General features: G+C 39.2%; 1 protein-coding gene across 1 annotated transcript; it reads left to right on the top strand.

Moving 5' to 3' along the window:
* Positions 1-726: 726 nt before the first annotated feature.
* Positions 727-20,477, top strand: ubald1a (UBA-like domain containing 1a). The gene is made up of 3 exons (XM_079260410.1): positions 727-959; positions 1,579-1,638; positions 18,758-20,477. The coding sequence occupies exons 1-3, from the start codon at positions 852-854 to the stop codon at positions 19,076-19,078; spliced, it is 489 nt and encodes a 162-aa protein (XP_079116536.1). The 5' UTR covers positions 727-851; the 3' UTR covers positions 19,079-20,477.
* The last annotated feature ends 2,034 nt before the right edge of the window (positions 20,478-22,511 follow it).

Raw genomic sequence — 22,511 nt, forward strand, 5'->3', positions numbered from 1 at the left:
GTTGTTAACTTCATTCAATAATTCTGTCGGTGATACGCGTCCTCGTGACAACCGTTAAATAACACAAAAGTCCTTCTCGCTTTTATTTAACGGCGAATACGTCAGTATAAACAGACGTTCACTGGATTAAAAATACTTAAATGAAAAATGTGGAGGTGAAATATGTTGTAATGCAGTCTAACCCCCTTGGTTTCATACAAATAGCAGGGGCAGAGAGAAGACACACTGCGTTTACCCCCGGCTGTCGGTTGAACCCCAATTTAACTCCCAGCGATGTAATTGGTGATGGTGGATTTGTTTACCATATTTGGCAAGCTAGTGACACAGCGCGCGTGGGAATTGGACGAGAAGGGCCGTCATTCACAAAAGTCAACCTCCTGGAGCTTTACAAACAAAGCGCTTGCTCACGGGATTTGTAGTCCAAAACAAACCCTTTCTGAGACTCCTTTTATCGGCGTTTACAGCTTATGCGGCGACCTCAGAACCGTAAATGTATCGCATTTAAAAACAAACTCGCTGTAACGAATTATTTGTTATTTAACTTAGATTCAAGCGTCGGAAATAACCAAGCAACAGACTGCTAACCCACAAACCGATTCGAGACCCTTCGCTTGCAGCATACAAATCCCACCTGCTTTGCTCTCATTTGATTGGCTGCTTCTTCACGTCAATCACGTAATGCTCCTTCCACTACCGCTCCTACAGTAAATATTTGTGTTTGCTCAACCGGCTGTAATGGTGGACGAGTGAGGCAGACAGACGGAATACAACTAGAGAGAAGACAGAGGAAAAACGGTGAAAAGTCTGCTTCAGAGCCAGCAGCCGCGAGTAGGACACGGGCTTCGTCGAAAATGGATGAACTCAAACATCAAGTCATGATTAACCAGTTCGTCCTGACGGCGGGTTGTGCGGCAGACCAGGCGAAGCAGCTTTTGCAAGCGGCACATTGGCAGTTCGAGGTAAAGAGGAGAAAAAAAGGGAAATGATATGGCTTCAGCATGACTTAAAGACGGCAGGGTAAACCTTAGTCACAAGGATATGCCTATGTCCCAGCCTTAGCTAGTTTTAAATCGACCTTCCATGTCTACTTTTATTTATTTATATTTTAAAAATAACATTATAATTCAGCCAATCACAATGCGTTACTTTTTGTTATCCGACCAAGAGTTAAAATCCCAACTTTTTCTGTATTTAAAGTGAATGTGTCTGTCTTTTTAACAAGGGTAAATCAGTTGGGAGTACTGTGTAACGCAGTAGGACAACGCATATCCAATTAGACTTTACTCTAGATTAAATACTATAATCCAACACATGACAGCAACGTACAGCCGAGACCAGAGTACTATTACGCAATATAGATGACCGCTGTGTTTCATTGACTTGCCTACAAATGAGTAGTTTGGGACATTATTGTTTAGTGTACAGTGAGCCGATTATAGATCAAGCTTGCACTGTAGTTCTGTATTCGCTCATTGAATGGTTAGCGCTTGGTACACTGTGTATCAACACAGAAAAAGATTTCCAAACACTCCTGCCAGGCAATAAATTGATGCAGTTTATTCTTCTGTTTCATCCTAGACTGCCCTCAGTGCCTTTTTTCAAGAAACAAATATTCCATATGGCCATCATCATCAAATGGTGAGCGGGTGCTGTTATGTTTGACACACTTTTTATATTTGTGTTCTTCTGTAATATCAAACCTTCATTTTAAGGGACTGTTTTGGAGTTACTGCTGTTCTGAGTGGTATGTTGCCCGATGAGCAGCCCTTATAGGCCGAGAGAGATGATGATGTACCAACAATAACAAAGCACATGTCGGCCATGTTGTGAGCTTCCAGAAATAAACACAGCTAGGCATGCAGCAGCAGCAGCCACACACACACACACACACACACTCTCTCAGAGGGAGACAGAGAGAAGCAGTGTGTATATTTCTAGGTGTCAAGAGTGCTGAATTGATTTACTTGAGTAAAGGCATTGTTGATATGGTGACAGAAACAAAGTGATTTTATTAGTGTAAATACGCTCAGTGAAAGGAAAAGTTTCTGTCTAAATATATCCGTGAGGTGCAGGTTGTCATTACTTTGAATTTCACATCATCTTTGTGATGTTATATTCTACACATCCAGCTTAAAGCGAACACGACAGAGATTTAGATTTGTAAGTTTTATTTTCAAGTTTTTCATCTTTATCATGCATGCTTTTGCATATGAGGGAGCAATATGGAGCGCTTTCTTTGTGCGGTATATTCAGTCTTTTCCTGGTGTGAAAATCTGATTGTCTAATGGAGGCCATTTAAAGTGACTTCCAAATAAATTACTGTAGTTTATAAAATATCAACTTTATCTAATTAATGAGAGTAAATGTAACTTAATACTTCCCTATCAACACATAAGATAATAATCTTTATTTATTTATTTTTTCATTTTGATTGAACTGAGATATATGATGGAAGTTTCTGTGCATTTAAAAAAAAAAAAAAAAAAAAAAAAAAAACCTTTCCAAGAAGAGCACAGCTGCCTCTCACAAATAGACCCTCGTGCTGCTGCATTCACCTGGGGTAATTCTCTTGTTTTCCCTGATTGGGTTATTGCTACCCCTGACACAGCACACACTGAGAGGATTTATAGGGTGGGACGATTCAGAGCAGATTAACCTGGGATGCTTTAATATTACAGGACACACATCCGTGAGCGAGTAGTGGTTGAGCATTATGAAACACTAGCAGTATTTGATCTTCCGGCAGCAGCTTCCTTTTGCAGCTACTAGCAATTGTTTGCAGCTGCATGCACAGCATCATCCAACAACAGCTGTGCACTGGGAGACTCTGACATGGATTCGAAAGGATTTGGGCTAAAATTGTCTGTTTTATTTGCATTTAGTGTCAAAACTTGCTCTTTATTTGTGTTTGACTCTGCTGTGCAGGTGGTCATCGAAGTGCTAAACATTGCAGCTTCATGTTTCCTGAGGAGAGTAAGGGTAGTACGGATTTAAAGGATTGCATTTTTGTTGTTTTTTTCCGTGACTGGGTGTGCATTTGTTTCTTCCGAGTAGAAACTGCTCACACTGAGCTGACGCATCTTTATCAGTGATTTTGTAACAAGGAAAGACAGGCTGTCTTTATCATCCTATCATCTCATCAGTAAATAAGAGCATTGAGCCTCCATTTAGCTCATGAATTGTCTCACTTTAATTTACAGAGTAAACAGTTTGCCAAGAACTGGCCTGTTTCTGTCTGCCACATAGGGCTGAGCTTGCAGCACGCACTCGATAATGAGTCAGAACGCGGAGCATCTACGTGTGTTATTGTTGTATTTGTGATCTTTGTTTTTCTCTTTTGTATGTGCAAGTGTGTTTACATATTTTACACACATTCATCAGTGTCCTGAGCATGTGCAATGTGGGTATTTTTGTGAGAATCACAGCAGTACAACAGCAGGGCAGCATTTCCAGCGTTCCTGCGGCTTCCTAGGTCTTCGTATAGCTTTTCATGGCATAATTATTATCAAAGGATTAATCACAATTTTACAATTATCACAATTATTCAGGGCTAATGTCCCCACAATGTGTAAGACCTGTGCACATTCCTTACACTGTAGGTTTTTTAGTGTTACATATTTATATCTTTTGATGCTGATTATAACAAAAGAATATAAGAACAAGGTAAAAAAAAACAAGAAGTTGCATTTCAATTAAATCTCCTCTGCTGTGTAAAGAATGAATCTGACGTTTACGCTCTGGATTTCTCTCAGTGAAAACAGATGGAAAGGACTGCAGGACCTCTACCTGGAGTGAGGAGGCTTCTTTTTGAAAACTACATACAGGGAAGCATCTTGCTAGCTTTGACTTCCAGCTGACCTTTAGCAGAGTAGCTGCTGTTTGACGCATAAATAATGATGGAACAGTGGAAATAAAGAAACAAGACCGGGTATCTGGAATTAAATCCGCATTCTCCTAGAGACTGCAAGTATTGCACACTGATGACTAGAAGCTATGGACCTCATGTTCAGTTCGAACAGAAGAACATATTCACCACAATAGACATATTTAGTTTTTTTTTTCTCATTTGTACAATGTAATGTTCAGTGAACGCAACACATTTCTGCTGCATGACCCACCCAAGTCTTCCATAATTACAAAAAAGCAAAGGACACAATAGCATTTAATCGCGGTGTAGCGTTGGATAAACATTCGTTACGTGTAACCAAACTACTGTGGATTCACCTTTTTGATAAATAGCTGGTGATTATCCTACAGGTGGTGAAATGTATTTGATGTATTTCTTCCTTCCTCCGCAACTTCTTATGTAATGCTTTACAGGCTGGCGAGCTGTCCTCCACATTGACACCAAGGTCTTTTTCTTCTTCTACTCACGCACACATACACACAAAATCCTGACAATGATGGCCTAAGCAGTTAGTTTGGAGGGGATAAGTGTTCCTCTGCACTAGTTTCCCTCTCTAAATCCCATTTGTGCTCCAAGCAGAAGACTAATACGCAGACGGACGGACGGTTTCGTTCATCTCCTGAATAGTTCAGGTGTATAACTTGGTTTGTTTTCAAAGGGCTTAGCCTTCGGTCACGTGATGCAGAAAATGGAGCAATAACACTGAAAATTGTGGGGGTGGTGATGAGTATAGCTGGCATGCAACCAGCGAAAAGACCAAACCAGAGAAGAAGAACAAGAGGAAGACAGTGGAAAAACCGTCAAATAAAGAGCACCCAAAGAGACGAAGAAGAAGTTTAGAGCAGCTGCCAGGTACTGTGACCAACCGGTGTGAAAACACGGAAGTCAGCCCTGCCCAGTAGTCAATGAACTGACTTAATAACCATGGCAACATACAAGTCGCGTGAAAGTACATGGGGATGAATGGCAACGTTCAAAACAGATGTACCCATTTATATATGTAAAGAAGCATAAATGGGCTTTAATACTCCACTTCTGCACCAAAACAAAGTTGCGACATGTGGACGTAACTTTGATTTTGTTCCGTGTGAAAGTTGTGCTGATCTGCAGTTATTGTTGAAACAATTTTTCATAGACTCTATTAAGGGACCTTTAAGATGAATAAATCATCGCATTTAATACAGTGATTAACTGCAGAATAAAGTAATCGTGACATCTCTATCTGTCGGTGTGTAAATCTAATCCATTTTCCTCTCTTTACTCCCTCACTCTCCCTCCCCCTAATGCTCCTTCCCTCTAGTCTAAACATGAAAACATGAAGCAATATTTCTAAATGCCGTTGCATCAATGTTTTGTGTCACAACACAAACTGAACTCATCCTTGAGATTGGTGTTTTGGCTGGAAGCCTCACCTCAGACCCAGTGGCCCCAACTGATAGCCCATGGACATGCAATTCTTGGCAGCGTAGCTCGTCACGACGTCATGTAGGTCAGTTGGTTTTGCGGATGCTGTTCATAGAGCCGGTTTATGATTTTGTCTTTGAGGCTCAAAGACAATGCAGGAGCTTGAGTGCGGTTTTGCAGATTGCTTTTCTGTCTATATTTGGCATCGTGGAGTGGAGATCAGCATGGCTTCAAAAGCATTTTTTTTTCTTCTTTTCTTTAATAAACACTGATGATTCCAATTTTAAAGAGAAATTAGCTTGTAGACAAGGTCAAGTCAGGTTTTCTTTTGCTTCTGCTTGCAGAGTTTATTACGTGTATCAAATATGTAATAGGGAAGTAAGTTAGACTGCTTAGCCGTACAGTCAGGTAAAATACTGTGAAATATCAGGGTTTAACAAATGCTCTCATATTTTCCTCTCACTAATTGTCCTAGACTAAGAGCAGGGTATGTGTTTTCTCACATGGAAATATTACAGTATTTGTGCGGAGATGCATTCAGGACTGTTTGTTTTTTGCAAACATACCATGTAGTCTGGCTTTCAGTTAGTGTCCACATGTGGACAATGGGAGATAAATGGACAATCTGTCTCCAGCAGATCCTTTATTTATCTTTAGTCTTTTTGAATCAAGTCCCATAACAGACCTCCCCAATCCTTAATCAAGGCTCAACCTGCTCTGTTTTATGCAGCCCCACCCTGTCAACTCCCAGTTTTTTTTTTTCCCTCCCTCTTCTGCCACACACATACACACACTCCATACAAACACAGCAACCACATCGCATTCCTGCTGGATGCACCGCTCACATCGACCCAAAATGGACCCTTTCACGGCAAAAGAGGGCCACTGTAGCTGGGAGCACAGCACTTTACTTCTTTCATCAGTTTACACGTTTTCCCTCCTGCCTTCCTTAATCTCTCCCTTCCTCTCTTTCTTTTTACACATGTAAAATATCAGGATCCAAAACTCAAATTGCCACCCATGTTTCCTGTTGGTAACTTTCAGTGCTACAACTTTCTCCCATTGTAACAGGATTCTTAGAGCAATTAGCAGCCTCAACACAACGTAGTCGCACTACGGTCACAGTTGGGATCAATTATGTATGGGTTTTCCATGTCTGTTGGCTTTTAGCTCATTTAGGCTAATTCTTATAAGGTTTTTAACCTCAAACTGTTTTCATATGTAGCTTTGAAGCATATTTTTAAGGCATTTCTTAAATGATTTGTGGTAGTGAAGTATGAACTGGATTATTATGGGTACTTTGTCATTTCATGTCTCATAAATGCTCATCCAGTTCTATAAAATCTCTACTTAAAATTGTAGTTGACATTATTGGTAAATTGGAAGAACATAAATGTATTCTTGAGAATGATTTTGTGTATTTGCATCTTCCAACATCCATGAACATGGTTTTTGAAATATCTTAAGATGGAAACTGCCTGTCTCCAAGTGGTTTAGAGGAGAACATGATGTTCACGGCAATAGCAGTTTCCATGATTAATTATTCTCCACGAGGGTCACACACAACCACAATAAAGGGAACGAATCATCATGTGACCACAGAGGAGGAAGTAGCTCAGCTGAATGGCTTTTGCTGCTGTTTGGGAACATTTGATTTTGTCATGTGTCTAAGCTGGGAGGCAAAGAAGTTATGCCATAAAGTTTGCTTTTCATGTGTGTAATTTCTGTCTCGCTTCGAGCATCTAGATAAACTTACTACTGAAAGAAGAGCACTTAGTAACAAATAAATTGGACAAACTTGGACTACTTCGTGAGCTATACCTTCATCCGGCTGTGTCACTGCTGGAAGTCTTAATCAGCTGCATTTCTCACTGCTTCCTTCCCATGTCTGTTATTTGACAACCAAGAGAGGACACGTGTTTGAGCGAGTAGGGGTGAAGTGGCTGACAAAGTCTGTTTCCTGGCAGAATAAAAATACTATACATAGGAACATATACTATACATACGGATCATGTGCCTTTTACTATGCTAAAAGTACACAACAGTACACTTTCTTACATCCTTCTTGAATTGCCACATCAGGTTCATGTGTTATGGAATGTATTATTTTCAGGAACGGTTTAAGACAGCGGCCTGGCTTGGTACAAAGGTTACATATACGTATCACTTTCAATACGCAAAACACCCGACGTCGCTTTAACCCTCAAAACTTTGCTCAGTTGCCACCGACCCCTAACTGCTTTGTTTATATCATCAACAATTTCTCATGAACAGTAGTGTGTGATTCTGTTTGGTAAAGTTGTAATGGATAGTTTACCCTTAAGATGATCTGCTGATGTTTTCCGGGCATTTATATCCCACCCTGGGAGGTTAAAATACAGTAAATGTAGTGTTTTTTCAGAGAGTCTATATAGTAAGTCCCGAACAATGAATGATCCATGATGATAACAATTAGTTATCAGATTTCATCATTTAAAAAAAAAAAAAAAAAAAGTATATATAATAATAATAATAATAATAATGAAAAATAATAATGAATAATAATAAATAATAATGAATAATAATACTAATAATAAATAATGATGATGATAATAATGATCCTTATATGACAACTACAGAAATGATTCTATTTTGGTTGTGAATGTTATAATTTCCTTTTATCCTTTTTTGATCTCATTTAAACCTTTTTTTCCCTTAATCTTGCATTTCATACTGGTACGTTAGACCTGGACCCTGAGTGGAGTTGTATCATCACAACCTTTCTGCAACACACACCACTCTGTATTAATTGTATTCTTCCTGTTTGTCTAAGTGTGCTGTCTCATTTTCTTACATGAAAGATTTTTTTATTTGAAACCATTTCTTCATCTTTTCCATTTATTTCACTGTTAGTATTTCATTTTGTTGTAGACCTTTATTTTGTTAACAAATTATGATGAAGCCACTTCCTGTTTCCTTTTCGACCCGTTAGATAGCTTAAGTTGACGGTAATGTCACCCGAGGAGCAGCTAAAAATCAACAAGTAAGCAGAAAGTTTTACATCTGTCTGCAAAGAACAAAAATATTTTTCTATGACAGGAATAAAGTAAAGATGCTTTTCATGGTTTTGTAAAAAAAAAAAAAAAGCTCAGTTGGAGGTTGTCTTGTGAAGATGGTAGGTAAATAGCAGTATAAATAGCATAAACAGCATAAAATAGCTGGATGGATAAAGGGTACGTAAATATTTTTAAGTAGTTTCTGTTGTTTGTCTGTTTGTATTTAAGTACTTTTTCTTGAAAGCCAGTACTTGAAAGAATTACATACAAATGATAAAAGACTCGGTTACTGTTGCCGTCTTTCATTCCTACAAAGTATTGATGGTGATAATGCTGTTTAGTGTTCTGGGTTGGTCTTTATGCACTGAATTTAACACCATCTACGTCTCTTAATCTGATAACTAAGGCTGTCCTGAAAAAAAAGATGTGTGTATCTTGCCTAAAATGGTTAAAGTGGATTTGTACAAATAAATAAAACAGGCTGACCAAAAGGTTTTAAACGTTAATGAAGCCCCTCATTAGCAAACATTTAGTAGCTGATTTTGATTTGACAAAATGAGAAATTACAATAAAATATAACATCATTTTAAATTAAAAAAAAAAAAAAAAAGCTAAACTCCTTACAGCAAGTTGAATGAAACTCTTGAGTATGAGGGCAGTTAGAGCCATTTTTATAAACAGAATTTTTTGATAAAGCAAAGCAAGTTTTTTTGTGTGGAACAATTCAACATTTAGATGAAATTGTGTTTTTATCAGTTTTTCCTCTGAAACTGATACATTGTCATGGTAAGTCAACTCTAAGTGGACTTCTTGTTTCACCGTATTTGTTACACTCTTCAGTCTTGTGACAAAAAAAACAAAAAACAAAACACATGTCCAGATCCAGTCCTGTGGATGTGACTTTCTTGAGCCAGATAGTGAGGAAGTTAAAATCTAACAACAACTGTAATCATTCATGAAACTTGCAATGTTTCCTACTGCCCCTAAACACAACCCATCTTGTCCTGTATGTGGCAACACTTCAGTGAAAAACAAAAACAAACAGCTCTTTGACTGGAATGATCACCCATTTTATCGCACTCAATTTGTCTCAAGCTTCACATCTAAGATAAATGAAACCGATATATAAATGGAGGGCAAGGTTCAGCTCTGATGAGCTGGGCACAGCGAAGTAGAAGAAAAAGTACAGGGCAATGCAGGGTAGCGATAAAAGTAGGCGTGAGGTTGTTAAAAAGCCGTTTCCTGGCAATATGAACGCCCAGGAGAAGAAAGGAGGGTTTAGTCTGTCTGTCTTTGTGTGTGCATGTTCTAGGGGGTGTTTTGGTAACTACAAACATTTGGTTTCGGTGTCCGGGTGTGGCTTATAAAAGGGATTTTTAGAAATCCTGACTTTTATCATCCATCTAAGCTCCCACCTTATTGGGAACTGTACGTGCGATGTGTTCATGCAGAGGTATAATTACCTCCATAAATCATGATTTAATATGGACTGCTGTCTGCATGCATTCCTCTCCGGTGTCTATCTTTGCCTTCATTATCATCTACGAGAGATCAAGAAAGACAAGCTGAGGTTATTAAAAGATAGCTGGATTGTTTTAAATGTCAAGAAATCAATGAAAACAAATGAGGGAGAGCATGAGAGCTTGTTGTTGGGATGAAATTGGCTAATAGTAGGGCAATGCTAAGTATTTGTGTACAAGATGCAATAAAGTGATTACATAAAGGGGTTTTTTTTGTGCTTCTGCAACAATAGAATCAAGGTGAAGCACAAAAGCCAGTCTGTCCAATAGATTTAACTAACAGAAGTTTAATAACTAAACTGGAAGTCCAGATTTAGTTTGTGTTTCCGTGTAACAGCCCTGTCAATATACATGCAGCAAGGGTTTTCAAATTTCAAATTTAATCATGACAATGTGCATGCATCTGTGCTGTGTATCTGTGTGTGTGTGTGTGTGTGTGTGTCTTTACCCGTGTGTCATACTGCCACGCCAGGCATTTAACCACATCTGAAGAGGCTTGGCCTGCACGCTGCATGTTCCAGCATGTTGCTCTGCATGTTTCCAGGAGGACGGCTTCCCAGAACCCTAACCACACACATACAAGTATATGCACACACACAAAAGGACGTGCACTAATAGACACATGCACAATCCCACAGGAACTTTTGGCACAAGAGATACGGGGAATGGGACTCCATGCGGGATGGCCGCAAGCACCAGATGTGTTTATGAGTGGTGGAGTTAGATTGGGTTTCATGCTGATTCTTGGAGTCACAGAGTACACTTACACACAGGAGGGTTAGGCGTACGGCTGCCGAAACACAGGGAGCACATGGGAACCATGTGTGTGTTGCATAAAGGCCAGTGCTGTCAGATTGTCCCTGGCTTGTTGTTTCAGGTCAGCTTATTCTGTATTCTGTCTCACTGGTACTTAGTCCTGCTATTCCTGCACTGTCAGTGCTCAATGTCAGGTCCATTCTTTCCTGCTTTTCTGCCTCACATTCATGACCTTTGACTCTGATCCTCTTGCATGTAAGCCCTGCGCTTGAATTCCTTGATTTAACTTCGTAATTGCAGCACAGTCCCCTTAAAAACCCTTGTAGGTCATTTGGGACTTCGTTGTACTTTTCAGGGAATTTTCTGACAATTTTTGGCCAATTTTTTAGAGGTGTTTCCCTTTGTAGGAGGATTTTTGTAAACAAACAAAAAAAAAAAATGTTGCCCTTTTAAAGGAATTCAAAATTTAAAAATTATTATTATCATCTATGTAACATGTTTAGGATAAAGAATATGATACCATTGTTATATAGCATTAAACACTTCTTTTGTTTTGCCCTCTGAGTGTCGAACCCTTCTACATGCTGAATGTGTGTTTGAGCATTTGGGGCCATGTGCAAACACTTCTGTGGTCCTATCTAAACCGAACATCACACCCAAGAAACGTTTGAGTTTCCAGAAGACATTATGTCATGATAACATTCATAGTGAAAGTAGAAGCAAGCTGACATGTTTGCAAAGTGCTAAAACATTACTCTGTTTCCTTTATTTGTATCCATGGCCTTAAGAGAGCTCCTTTGGACTATCTGAACCTGAATGTAATCATGTTTTGTTCTCCTGTCACAGTGACCTTTAGCCTACAAGTCTCTTTGCCAGCCTGTTACCACTAGACAGGCCAAACTCCTCTTTCTACAAAGAAGAGAAGCTGCTGTAAATCTTTTCTTAGTCTGTTAACTGTTGTAATTATTGCCGTGTTTTGATCCACACTTATGCTTTTGTTTCTGTATTTCTTCTGCATTTTTTCTTTTACTTTCTGATTCTTTCTTGTATTATACAGTGTCATTATACCCCCCGACAAAACCTAAACTAAACAAAACCTAGCTAATGATCTACTGTATGCTGAGCTCAATTCTTTGGTGTATATGGGCACAAAGTCAGTCTCAGCCGAGTTAAAACTCAGTGATGTGTCATTTGTGAAGAGGCCAGAGGAGGTGATGGCCACTTGAAACATTTAGCAGCAGCTGTCAACTTCCTTTGTTTGCTTCTGACAAGCTGCTTCTACAGTTAGAAATGTGATTCATCTTATTGTTTTGAGCTGTAAGATGGGATATTGACACAAATGCAGGGAGTTGCTTGTCTGGTTTAAGTATATGCTTTGTGTTGATGCAGCGACACTAATTATGTGCAGTTTTCTCTGCTTGGCACCCAGACATTTTGTAAGTGGTGACTAGTTTTTTTTTTTTTACTGATCTGTCCACCTATCAGGCCAGTAGCTTCTTTGTTTATTTTGCGCTATCAGTGATTTCATAAGACAGCTGTTTCCAAATGCTCACATCTGTTGAAACGGTGAATCTGTAGATTTGCTAAATGAAAAAAAAAAGTGTGTTTTATTTGCTTTTCTACATTTTGGTATTAATGTTGATTATGTGGAAGAAATTAAAATGGCATGTGATTACATGTTAGATTGATCTACTTTTACCTTTTCTCTGATATACTTATCCCTCATAGAGCTACTATACTACAACATGTTGTTCAGTCACTGCGCAGTTTGTCTTTATGCGGAGCTGCAGCATTGAAACAAAAAGCAGTGGGGTAGCTACACAGACGCCATAAGTACACTCCCTATTTTAAACATTTAACAGCAGCCAGGCCGAATCATGTAGTCTTAAAGCAGAAACCGTCTGTTCAGCACTTCAGGCTTTATTTTCCCTTTCCTTTGCTTGAGTTTGCATTTTCTTCCAGCCTTTCCTCCAGCGATTATTCTAGATTTTATCTAATATTTCTAAGTGGTTTTTTATTTTGTCCTTATTATTATTATTTCTTAATGGGAACATGTCGCACTCCTGCTGTTCCCTGGAGTTTACTCTGACAGATTACGTGTGAATGTCAGCAGTTTGTTGTCACGTGAGCTCACATGTTGTGTTTTCAGTGAACATAGTTTTGCTGAACGGACATCTGTTAAAGTCACAGATTTAGTGTCCAGATCAGGTAACCAATGTTTTGAGGAGACTTTTGATATCATGCTGCTATTTTTGGATTAGTAGTTATAACGTTTCCTTTATGACTTTTCATTTTTTCCATAAAAATTCATGTAATTGGGTAACATCAGTTTTTCAGTGCTCTAACTTTCTATTAAAAAAAATAGAAACATGTCATTATGGGTCTGTGAGCTTAAATGTAGATTGTATCAGATGATTGTGGGGCCACGCATTCACAAGCTTTACAGCAAGTATGCATAGATTAATCCTTTTTTTCTTTTAAACACGTTATTTTACTTAGAGATTCTTTTTCTTTTTTTTTTTTTTTTTTACATCCTCCCTGAACTTCTAAGTTGGTATTCACAGCAAGTTTTACAGCTTTAGAAGATTTGAACTTGGTGTTTTCCTCTTAATGTTTTAAGTCAAGGAAAGGAAAAGTCAAACACATGCAACAGAAGGAGGAAGTTGTAATAATAATTTGTAATTGTTTAAAGATGATACAAAGTTAAGGGATAGATTTCTTTCAAAGCATGTGCAGTAAATCGATACTTAAACAGAAAATTCTAGTAATGACATGAGGGAATTCATTCAGATATATAGTGAATTGACTGGGTTATCGTATATTAAAGCATCATATTATTGGGGGAGTGTTTCACCTTTTCAGGCTGGTAAATCTGTCTGTTTACTTTTTAACAAACACTAAGTTAAATGTTCAAATATGGTCAGATAACTCTGTCCAACCAACAACTTGAAGGCTTGAAAGGTGAGTTTTTACTGTGATTCTTGTGTCTCACAGATCTCTCAGCACAGTTTGTTTCAGACGCTGACATACAGCATGTGAACCGAACTCAGCAAGACGTAGACAGAAGGGAGGCGGAGGGAAAGACAGGAAGAGGGAAGTGAGAGAAAGATAGAGACGGGGGAGAAAACAGACAAGTTGTGGGATATCACTAATGTTGGTCGATGAGGGAAAAGGATAAAGACACTTGGTTAACCAATAAACATTGTTTTCAGAATGATCAGATTGAGTAAAACCATGCTTTTATATAATTTCACCATCATTGTTTCCTCATTTTTCATATTTAGTTTGGATGAAGGCATGAAACAATGAGTCAGTTTGGATGTCTGTTTAATTACTGGGAGTAAATTAATGGAAACCAGCGGATCACAAAAAAATTTGGCTTAAAGAGGCTATGACAGCAAGATAAAAAAAACCCAGATGAGCATTAGTGAGGTTAAACATGACAAAAAGACACTCATGAGATGTAACTGGACTCTGCGCTGCTCAACAAGAGGACAGAAAGCAACTCTTTTCATCTTGTCAGCCTGGCATGTGTGAACACTTCATATTTCTGAGGAATGTCTTCGTTTAGGGTGGAAATAACTTCAGCTCATCTGTGTTTGTGGGCAAACACACATACACACTCGCATGCGTGGATATAAACAAACAGAGGGGTGTTAAAGATGTAATGGAGGGTCGGGGCTTGCATGCTTGGGGTGGTCATCTCCAGTCAGACATGAGCTCCTCTTGCGAGGATCAGCTAAAAACCTGAAGAGAGGGCGGACAGAGCTGAGCCTCTGTGACCACAGTCAGCCCGTCCCGTCAACAGGAGATCTGTGCTGCTTCCTCGTAACAACCATCCCCATGGCAACTGCTCTCGGTTGGCTGTGTTTTGAACACAAACCACTTCTCGCTGTCTGTTATTCCCCCTGTCTCACCATCTGTATGTCTTTAACAAATGACCAATGCTCCGTGCTACAGCTCTCTTCCTGCAACATGAAGGTCCGTTCTTTAATCCAACAGAATGACCTGCTTGTGCGTTGTTTACTTTTTATAAATAGTTGTGCCCTTTCGCCAGTGAAGTAAATATTCCCTATTATCATGACCTTTTGTAGATAATGGCTAAATAATCATTTTAGCTTGTTAACTAGCTAACTAAAGATCCACACTGGAATTTGGGTTAAGTGGGGAAGATTATCAGACGAGCTGCCAGGACCAACAGACACTCTGCAATACAACATGTGTATGCAAATAACATGTCACGTGTTTGAGATTCATTCTGGACTTACATTCATGTCACAAAATTGCCAGTAGGTTTTGTGGTGTTTTCCCGTCCTTGTATCAGTGTAGTGAGAGTTAATCTGCTACTACGCTTCTTAATACACACCGTTCTTGTTTCCTTGGTATGCCGCACCTGAGTGATGCTTTAAACTCGCCAGGAGCCTCTATTTTTTTTTTCTCTTGTCATGGACTGCAGGGCATGAAAGGTGGAGGAAATCACCTGTTTTTAAACATCAAGTTAATAAATAAGTGGCTCGAAGTCATTACTGACTTGTACCTTCCAAGCTTTGAAAAGCATCAATTTCTCTCATGACATTCTGAGCTAATAAGTAATTTACCAAAGTTATTATGGTGTTATTTGATTAGATTACTTCTCATAAGTGCGGTATAGATCAGTCCTCTAAAACAGTTAGATTTAGGTTTTATGTATCACTATCTACAGTCTCCAAATACTGTCACTTCTAGTACATCCTCCTACTCCACTGCACGCTAATAGTTCATCCTTTAACCATTAGAATGTAGCTCCGCCAACCTCAAATGCTTTCCTTATACTGTGTCATCTATAATTTCTCGAGAACAATAGTGTGTGACTCTGGGGGGGTAATTTGTAATCAATATCTTACCCTTTAGGTGGTCAAAAGAAGACTTCCAGGCATTTATAATTTATACACTGTCCAGATGATTTACAGTCCAGTCGTGAAATATTGTTTCGATGACATGAATTTGCTGTCATATTCCTGCGATGACAAATTATCGGTACTTTGTTGCAAATAGACGGCTCTCTTTTGACCCCAAAATGATGATGAAACTACTTCATGTCAAATGTTTGACCAATGAGAACTCAAATTTACGGTAATGTCCAATCAGGAGCAGCCAAAGATTTGTAAAAAGAAAGTTATTTCAGTCTCAAAGCAACAGAAATAATGCTGTTCTACAGCTGGAATAAAGTGAGAGAAACTTTTTGTGATGCATGTTGTTGCAAACGCTGAACCGAGTTGGAAGATATATTCTGAAGATCATAGGTAAATAGTTGCACAAATAGCTGTAAATAGCAAAACACAGCCAGAGGACACTTTTTTTTATTGGCTCTTTCTTGTGCTACATCTGTCAACAAATCCATTTTACATAAGTTTAGTCTCATAATCTGATCAAAAACAACAGCATTTGTTGACTATTGAGGCTCTGCTTGCGTCATTCATTCATTCATTTTCTAAACCGCTTCATCCAATTCAGGGTCGCGGGGATGCTGGAGCCTATCCCAGCTAGCTTTGGGCGACAGATAGGGTACACCCTGGACAGCTCACCAGTCCATCGCAGGGCATATAATATAATATAATATAATATAATAACATGATTGATTGAGATATATATATATATATATATATATATATATATATATATATATATATATATATATATATATATATATATATATATATATGACGCTTTTTTTGATGGCTCTTTCTTGTGCTACATCTGTCAAGATATCCATTTTATATCATTTTAGTCTCATAATCTGACAACTGATTAAAAACAACAGCATTTGTTGACTATTGAGGCTCTGCATGCGTCTTTACATAAAAACAAGCAGACCAAAAACACAAGTGACATTTTAAGGGTTAGACATGGGACTTGTTTTACCAACAAAGAATCGAAAGTTGTACATTTTCCACCGTTGTGTGTCGTTTGTTTGGGAGAGGATGTATCTGGATTTTGTTCATGGGTGCAGGATACATATTGATACCAGCTTTTCTGGACTCTGCTGAAGCGTTTATCAGTGGGAAGCCGTCTGATAAGCAGTCCAGTCAAACACCCAGACGTCGTGGTAAAAGTGGAGACATCTGCTGAGATTTATGCACCAGATTCCTCGTGCTGGTGGGTTGATACGGTCTGCGTCTCTGACTTTGTCCAAGGTTCTCTGTACAGACGGAGCTCTCACACTGAAGTATAAATTCTTGCTTCAGCTGAGAGGAACGAATATTGTTTTGGGGGGATTTCCTCTTCTTCAGCCGTCTTTTATTTCTGTTAATACGAGGCTACAGCATAAACATAATGTGTACAGGTGAATTGTTATCTCTCAGCTGACTGCAGGTCATGTTTGCACCTGCTCATCTGTGTATGTTTTTCTGGATGAGTAAGTAAAATGCAAAGGCCTCAGCAGGCAGGCTGAAAGGTCATGTGTCAGCATTTTTTTTCCTTCGTATTTATTCCTGGCTCGTGAACAGAGGCAGAAGTTCTCTACTTGAGTTCACACACTCGTACACAAGCATTAAGAAATCCAGAGCAGTTCCCCTTGTCGCTGCCCGCCGAGAACAGGAAGGATTGTAGAGGTCACGCTGGCTTTCCAGGGTGTCTTTTTACTGCAGGAAACGGCCTTAAGAGACATGAGCCAGCATTTCCTGTCGAAGCGTACAGGGAGTGGACGCGCTCACCTTTCATTGCAGAGCATCTCTCCGAACTCGTGGCTCGGTCCAACCCTGTACTGGGATAACCTGCAAGCAGCAGCACTTTTAGGGGGCACGGTGGTTTAATTACACCCCCCCCCCCACACACACACACACCCCAAGGGAGGAGTGGTATTCCTGTCACTGTTGTTTTTTTTTGTTTTTCTTTCACGAAGGCTGCTTGTGAGCAAAGACTGTGTCAGAGTCTGCACATCCTGGGTGACGGAGCCAAGAGCTGATTAGATACCGCAGGTCGGCTTTAGTTCTGGTTGTCAGCAGGGGGAATTTTGTTTTCCAGCTATTTTTTTCCTCCCATTTCAGCACATTAAACCTTTTTTTTTTTTTTCTTGTCCAGCATCCCTGTGTGACTGCAGCTGCTGGTCCTCATAGCTGATTCACGGAGCCTGTGACTCTTAATTCTGGGAATTTCACCTCCAAATCAAACATAATAGCCGTTTCATGAAACTGTAGAAAATCTTTTTTGGATATTGTTGCAATATATTAAGAAAATAATATTTTAAATGTGTTAATGGGGAACTTTAAGGGCTGAAATAGTTGATTTAATTAACATGAACATAAAATAGCCTTGTCAGTCATGTGAGTAGTAATTTAATCCTAAATAGACTGCCTTCTCCCTGGTGTTTTAAGGTTATGTTATTGTTTCGGTGCCAGCTCTGCCCTCTAAGTCCAGGCTCTTAATTATTTTATTTTTAGGTACCAAGCCTCCCGGCTAAAGGTAGCTCCATTCCTGCCTCCCAGTGGAATACAGTGGTTTGTTGTTTTCCTGAACAGGGACATAGAGGAGGAAGCAGGTCATAGAGCAGTATGGGAGAAGATCTGTTAGTTAGCTTGTTGATGATGATGATGAGGGTGAAGACTTACTATTTTTAAGCTGCCAAACATGTTTACATAGCCTGTTGGCTACAAGGTTCCAGTGTTGTTTTTTAGCACACAGGTGCACAGAGTATGTAAGTGGCACAAAGCGGTGTGGGAGCTTGAGGGATTTTAATAAAACCCACAGACTTTATGTTATGATCAAGCTTATTTAGTCTGTTCAGTCACAGAGGAGACCATAGTCTAAACGAAACAGGAAGTGGATTTAAATGAAGTGTAATGTTATCGTTAGGACCCTCTGCAGGAAGTAGCGAGCCGCTGGGATTCCCCTAAATTTTCCTTCGGTTATAACGAACAGCCAGAATCTTTTTTTAAGAAGAATCTGTCTAAAACAGGCTTTTTTTCTTTGTTGGCATTGAGATTTTAAAAAGAGGAGCAGCTCTTCTTCTGTCAGTGCTTTACACCAACAAACAGATTAAACACAAGCAGGAAACTCCTGTGACTAACTACTGTGTCCGTTTTTAAATATTAAACATGGTGCGTAAGGAACAAAGCTCACATTATCTGTTTTCCTATTTTTTCCCTTCTCGTCCTCAGATGTGCACCCCAGCCAACACGCCAGCAACGCCCCCCAACTTCCCAGACGCGTTGACCATGTTCTCCCGGCTGAAAGCGTCCGAGAGCTTCAACAGCAGCGGCGGGAGCCCCATGGCTGCCTCCATGGCCACCTCGCCCCCTCCCCCTCAGGTTGGCGGCTGGGGGGTATCACCAAATGTACCTAATGTGCAACAACCTCCACAAGGACTTTGGACTCAGGGGCAGCCCCCTACGCAGCCCTGCCCGGCTTGGCCAATGGGAGTCAACCCGCACACAGGCGCCGAGCAGAAGGCTAGCGTAGCGATGGAGGCAGAGAGATGAATGGCTGCAAGGGACTGTAAAAAGGCTGCCTTCCCCCCCTCCCTTAGCTTTGGGGAGAAAGAGGGAGGTGGGTTGAGGTGAATGTGAGAAGGAAAGGAGGAGATAATAGAAATTGTTTTGGATCTTTCCCCGCTCCACCCCCCAAAAAAAAACAACAAAAAAACTAAACAAACAAGAAAAAAAGAGGATGATATGGAAAGACAGAATCTACGCAAACCAAGAAAAACTCATTGTGGACAATTAAAGAAGAGGAGAAAACCAATGCAGACAATACAAAAAAAGAAAAAAAACACAAAAAAATATATACGCACACATAGTAATAAAAGAGCAACTGAAATGTTTGTTAGTTTTTCTTAAATAAATGCATAGATAAAAGAAATACTGAACTAAAATGAAAAAAAAAAATTGTCACGCCCAAGGATACTACGTGATATTCAAGGACATTCAAGGCAGCAAATTTCTTTTTCTTTCTTTCTTTCTTTCTTTTTTTTTTTCCTTTTTTTGTTTTTAATTTCCATCTTTCCAGTCGGTGTTTTTCAGCCACTGGTGTTTTTGTGTTTCTGCGACAGTCTGTGCTGCACGAGGAGAGAGACGGACGCGCGATGCAGTATTTCAGACTCCAAAAATCAACACGCTCTTGGGCGTGAGTGTGGACGCATGTGAACGAGTGGTCAGTGTGTAATCAAACAAATGTATACAAACATACACACACACATCTATATATATATATATATATATATATATATATATATATATACACACACTCACACACAAACACACACATACACTAGAGTTTAGAAGAAACACCTGTCATCCCCATCTTCAAGGTGGGACTTTTTCTTACCTCACCTGGTGGTCACCTGACTTCTTTCAGCCAATCAGGGATTCTTCTTAAACCAACTGTTGCCGCAGCCGACGCAGGACATGTTCTTAAAGGATTTTTTTTTTCTTCTTTTCTTTCATTTTTTCTGTTCTTTTCCTTAGGAGCAGCTGCTCTGATGTTTTTTGCTTACTGATCCTCGCTGCAATGGCTTTTCCTGACACAGTTTTAAACCAGGACTAAAAACTTTCCACTCTATTTGTTTTCTTCTTCTTCTTTCTGGAGATTTGGGTTATTACAAAAAAAAAAAAAAGAGAGAATTGTTTCATATAATATTGTTTATAATGGTAATTGTTTGTGTTTTGTTGAAAGGTTAAGCGAAGAGGATTTGAACATGGGTGGGACTTCAGGTTGATCTTTTATTTTTGTTTTCTTGAAAGAGTGAATCAATTGCAGCTAAAATGGCTCTAGATTTAATACAGAAAAACACAACTACTCCATCTTTTTAAACAGAATTATCACTTTGCATGATATGTTCATAATGTGTAACATTTTTTGTAGCAAACATATAAGAGGTTGAGAGGTGATTCGGGAGGGGGTGGACTTAAAGGCGGGGGTGGGTACAGGGGTGTCATTCCCAAAGTTAATAGAATTGCAATAGATGTCTTGCCACGAAGACAAAATTGGACAGTGTCTTTGATATTAGAAACGTGACGAGAAAATGGGCCGACTTCAGGAAGCCCACCGTGGACAGTTTGGGGACACTACATATATATATATATATATATATATATATATATATATATATATATATATATATATATATATATATATATATACACACATATACATATATACGATATAAAATATACCCTCAGATACTTCATCCTGAAGGGGTTCTTACAGCATTTCCTTTTCTAGTTTCTATCAGTCATTAGTCCATTCATACTGCTGAGGGATAATTCAGGGACAACCCTGATATATGGCAATATTTTTTATGCAGGGTCGGCCCCTTTTTTTTTACGTTTTTCTTTCCTCTATTTGGATTATTTTCTACATTAATGAAAGACTAAGTTGTAAGTCAAGGATCATTTTGTTTTTTAAAGGATGAAAACATGATTAGGAAAATCATGAATATAATAATACTGAAAAGAGTAACCAACTTCATTTTTATTGTTATTTTGGACAAAACTAATGTTGGATTCATTCTTTCTTTTTATGCTTCATACTTTATTTGACAAAATTGGAGCATTTCTGGGTGGGCCTGTTCCTAAATGGTTTCCCACATATGTCCCCGTCCCCCCCCACCCCTTGTATGACTGTATGAGACCATTCCCACAATATTTGTGGACTACCTGATAATTAACTTATCATTTTTGTGAACCTAAATAAATATTGTATGTCAACCTATTCTTGTTTGGCTTGATTGAATATGATCTTAAAGCTCATGCGATGAAGTTATCTGAATTACGTATGTGTAAACATGACAAAGCGGTTTGTGAAACATTGACAGTCGGAACATGTTCGCGTCTCGGTGTCACACACAAATCTCTTTCATTTGAAGTGATCCATGAACCAGCCTTCTCAATCATGTTCTGCTAAGCTCTTTTTATTACTTCTCTCTCTCTCTGTGCCTGAAAATGAAGCAATCAGTCCAATGCCGCAGTAAAACACTGAAAGGCAGGAGATGAAAGCAAAAAAGGAGGAGAGAAAGAAAAGCTTTTGAAAGAAGGGAATTTATTTCTGCAGCATAGCTCCTTCTCCTTCAATCCACAGCTCCTCAGATGTAAACATAAACAAATACCAGCTGTCCACACACGCATAATCGCTACCCATAAACATGCATTCCCACACATGCCAGTGGTGTGGTGTGGTGGGGGTAAATGAGGTCGTGGAGTTCGTTTTGTCCTTATCTCACCTCTTGACTGCTTCCTGCTTGCATTAAAAAGAAAAGCTTCCCTCTGCTGATTGTGGGCCGTTCGGTCTTTAAGAGGCTGCTCGTGAATGTGACACAGTATTCACCAGTAAATAAAAGCGGTAAATAAAGGCTTGAGACTCACGATTATGTCATACGTTATTGAACCAAGTTTGTTTTTTTTTTTGTCCTGCAGAGCTTTGCTAGGCAACCAGTCGGCCACTGGAAATCCACAGACCGCAGTGGAGATTTAAGATCTTACTATTTACCTCAAACTGTTGATGTAAACAACATATATTGCTACGGCATATTCTAACCTCATCACCTCTCTGGAACGTCCATCTGACATCAGGTATGAGGGGTGCAAAGCTATCAAACACACTGTCGATGCAAACAGACCTCTGTTAGCATGATGGAACAATAAAAGCTGCTTAAATGTCTACATCCCACAATGCGATGATGTTTTTTCAAGGTGACTACAGGAAGGCTTGTTGACTGCTGGTCTGCACGTGTTGATAAAAAACATTTTAAATCATTTTTAAATCGGCTTCGTGGTGAAGAAAAGACACTTAATCTTTTAAAAATCCTTCAGTTTTCACCTAAAACAGGTTTGTATGGATAAAAAAAAAGTTTTGTTGTGGACCAGGTGTTTCATTGAATTACGTTTGCCGGACCCTTGCTGATGTAACAGGAGTGTT

Source organism: Telmatherina bonti (genome assembly GCF_933228915.1).
Source record: "Telmatherina bonti genome assembly, chromosome: 21".
Classification (NCBI taxonomy): domain Eukaryota; kingdom Metazoa; phylum Chordata; class Actinopteri; order Atheriniformes; family Telmatherinidae; genus Telmatherina; species Telmatherina bonti.

Excerpts from the sequence above, each read along its gene's own strand:
- ubald1a (XM_079260410.1), top strand. The coding sequence starts at position 852 with ATGGATGAACTCAAACATCAAGTCATGATTAACCAGTTCGTCCTGACG. Across the intron at positions 960-1,578 it reads CGGCACATTGGCAGTTCGAG|ACTGCCCTCAGTGCCTTTTT; the intron begins GTAAAGAGGAGA and ends GTTTCATCCTAG. Across the intron at positions 1,639-18,757 it reads ATGGCCATCATCATCAAATG|ATGTGCACCCCAGCCAACAC; the intron begins GTGAGCGGGTGC and ends TCTCGTCCTCAG.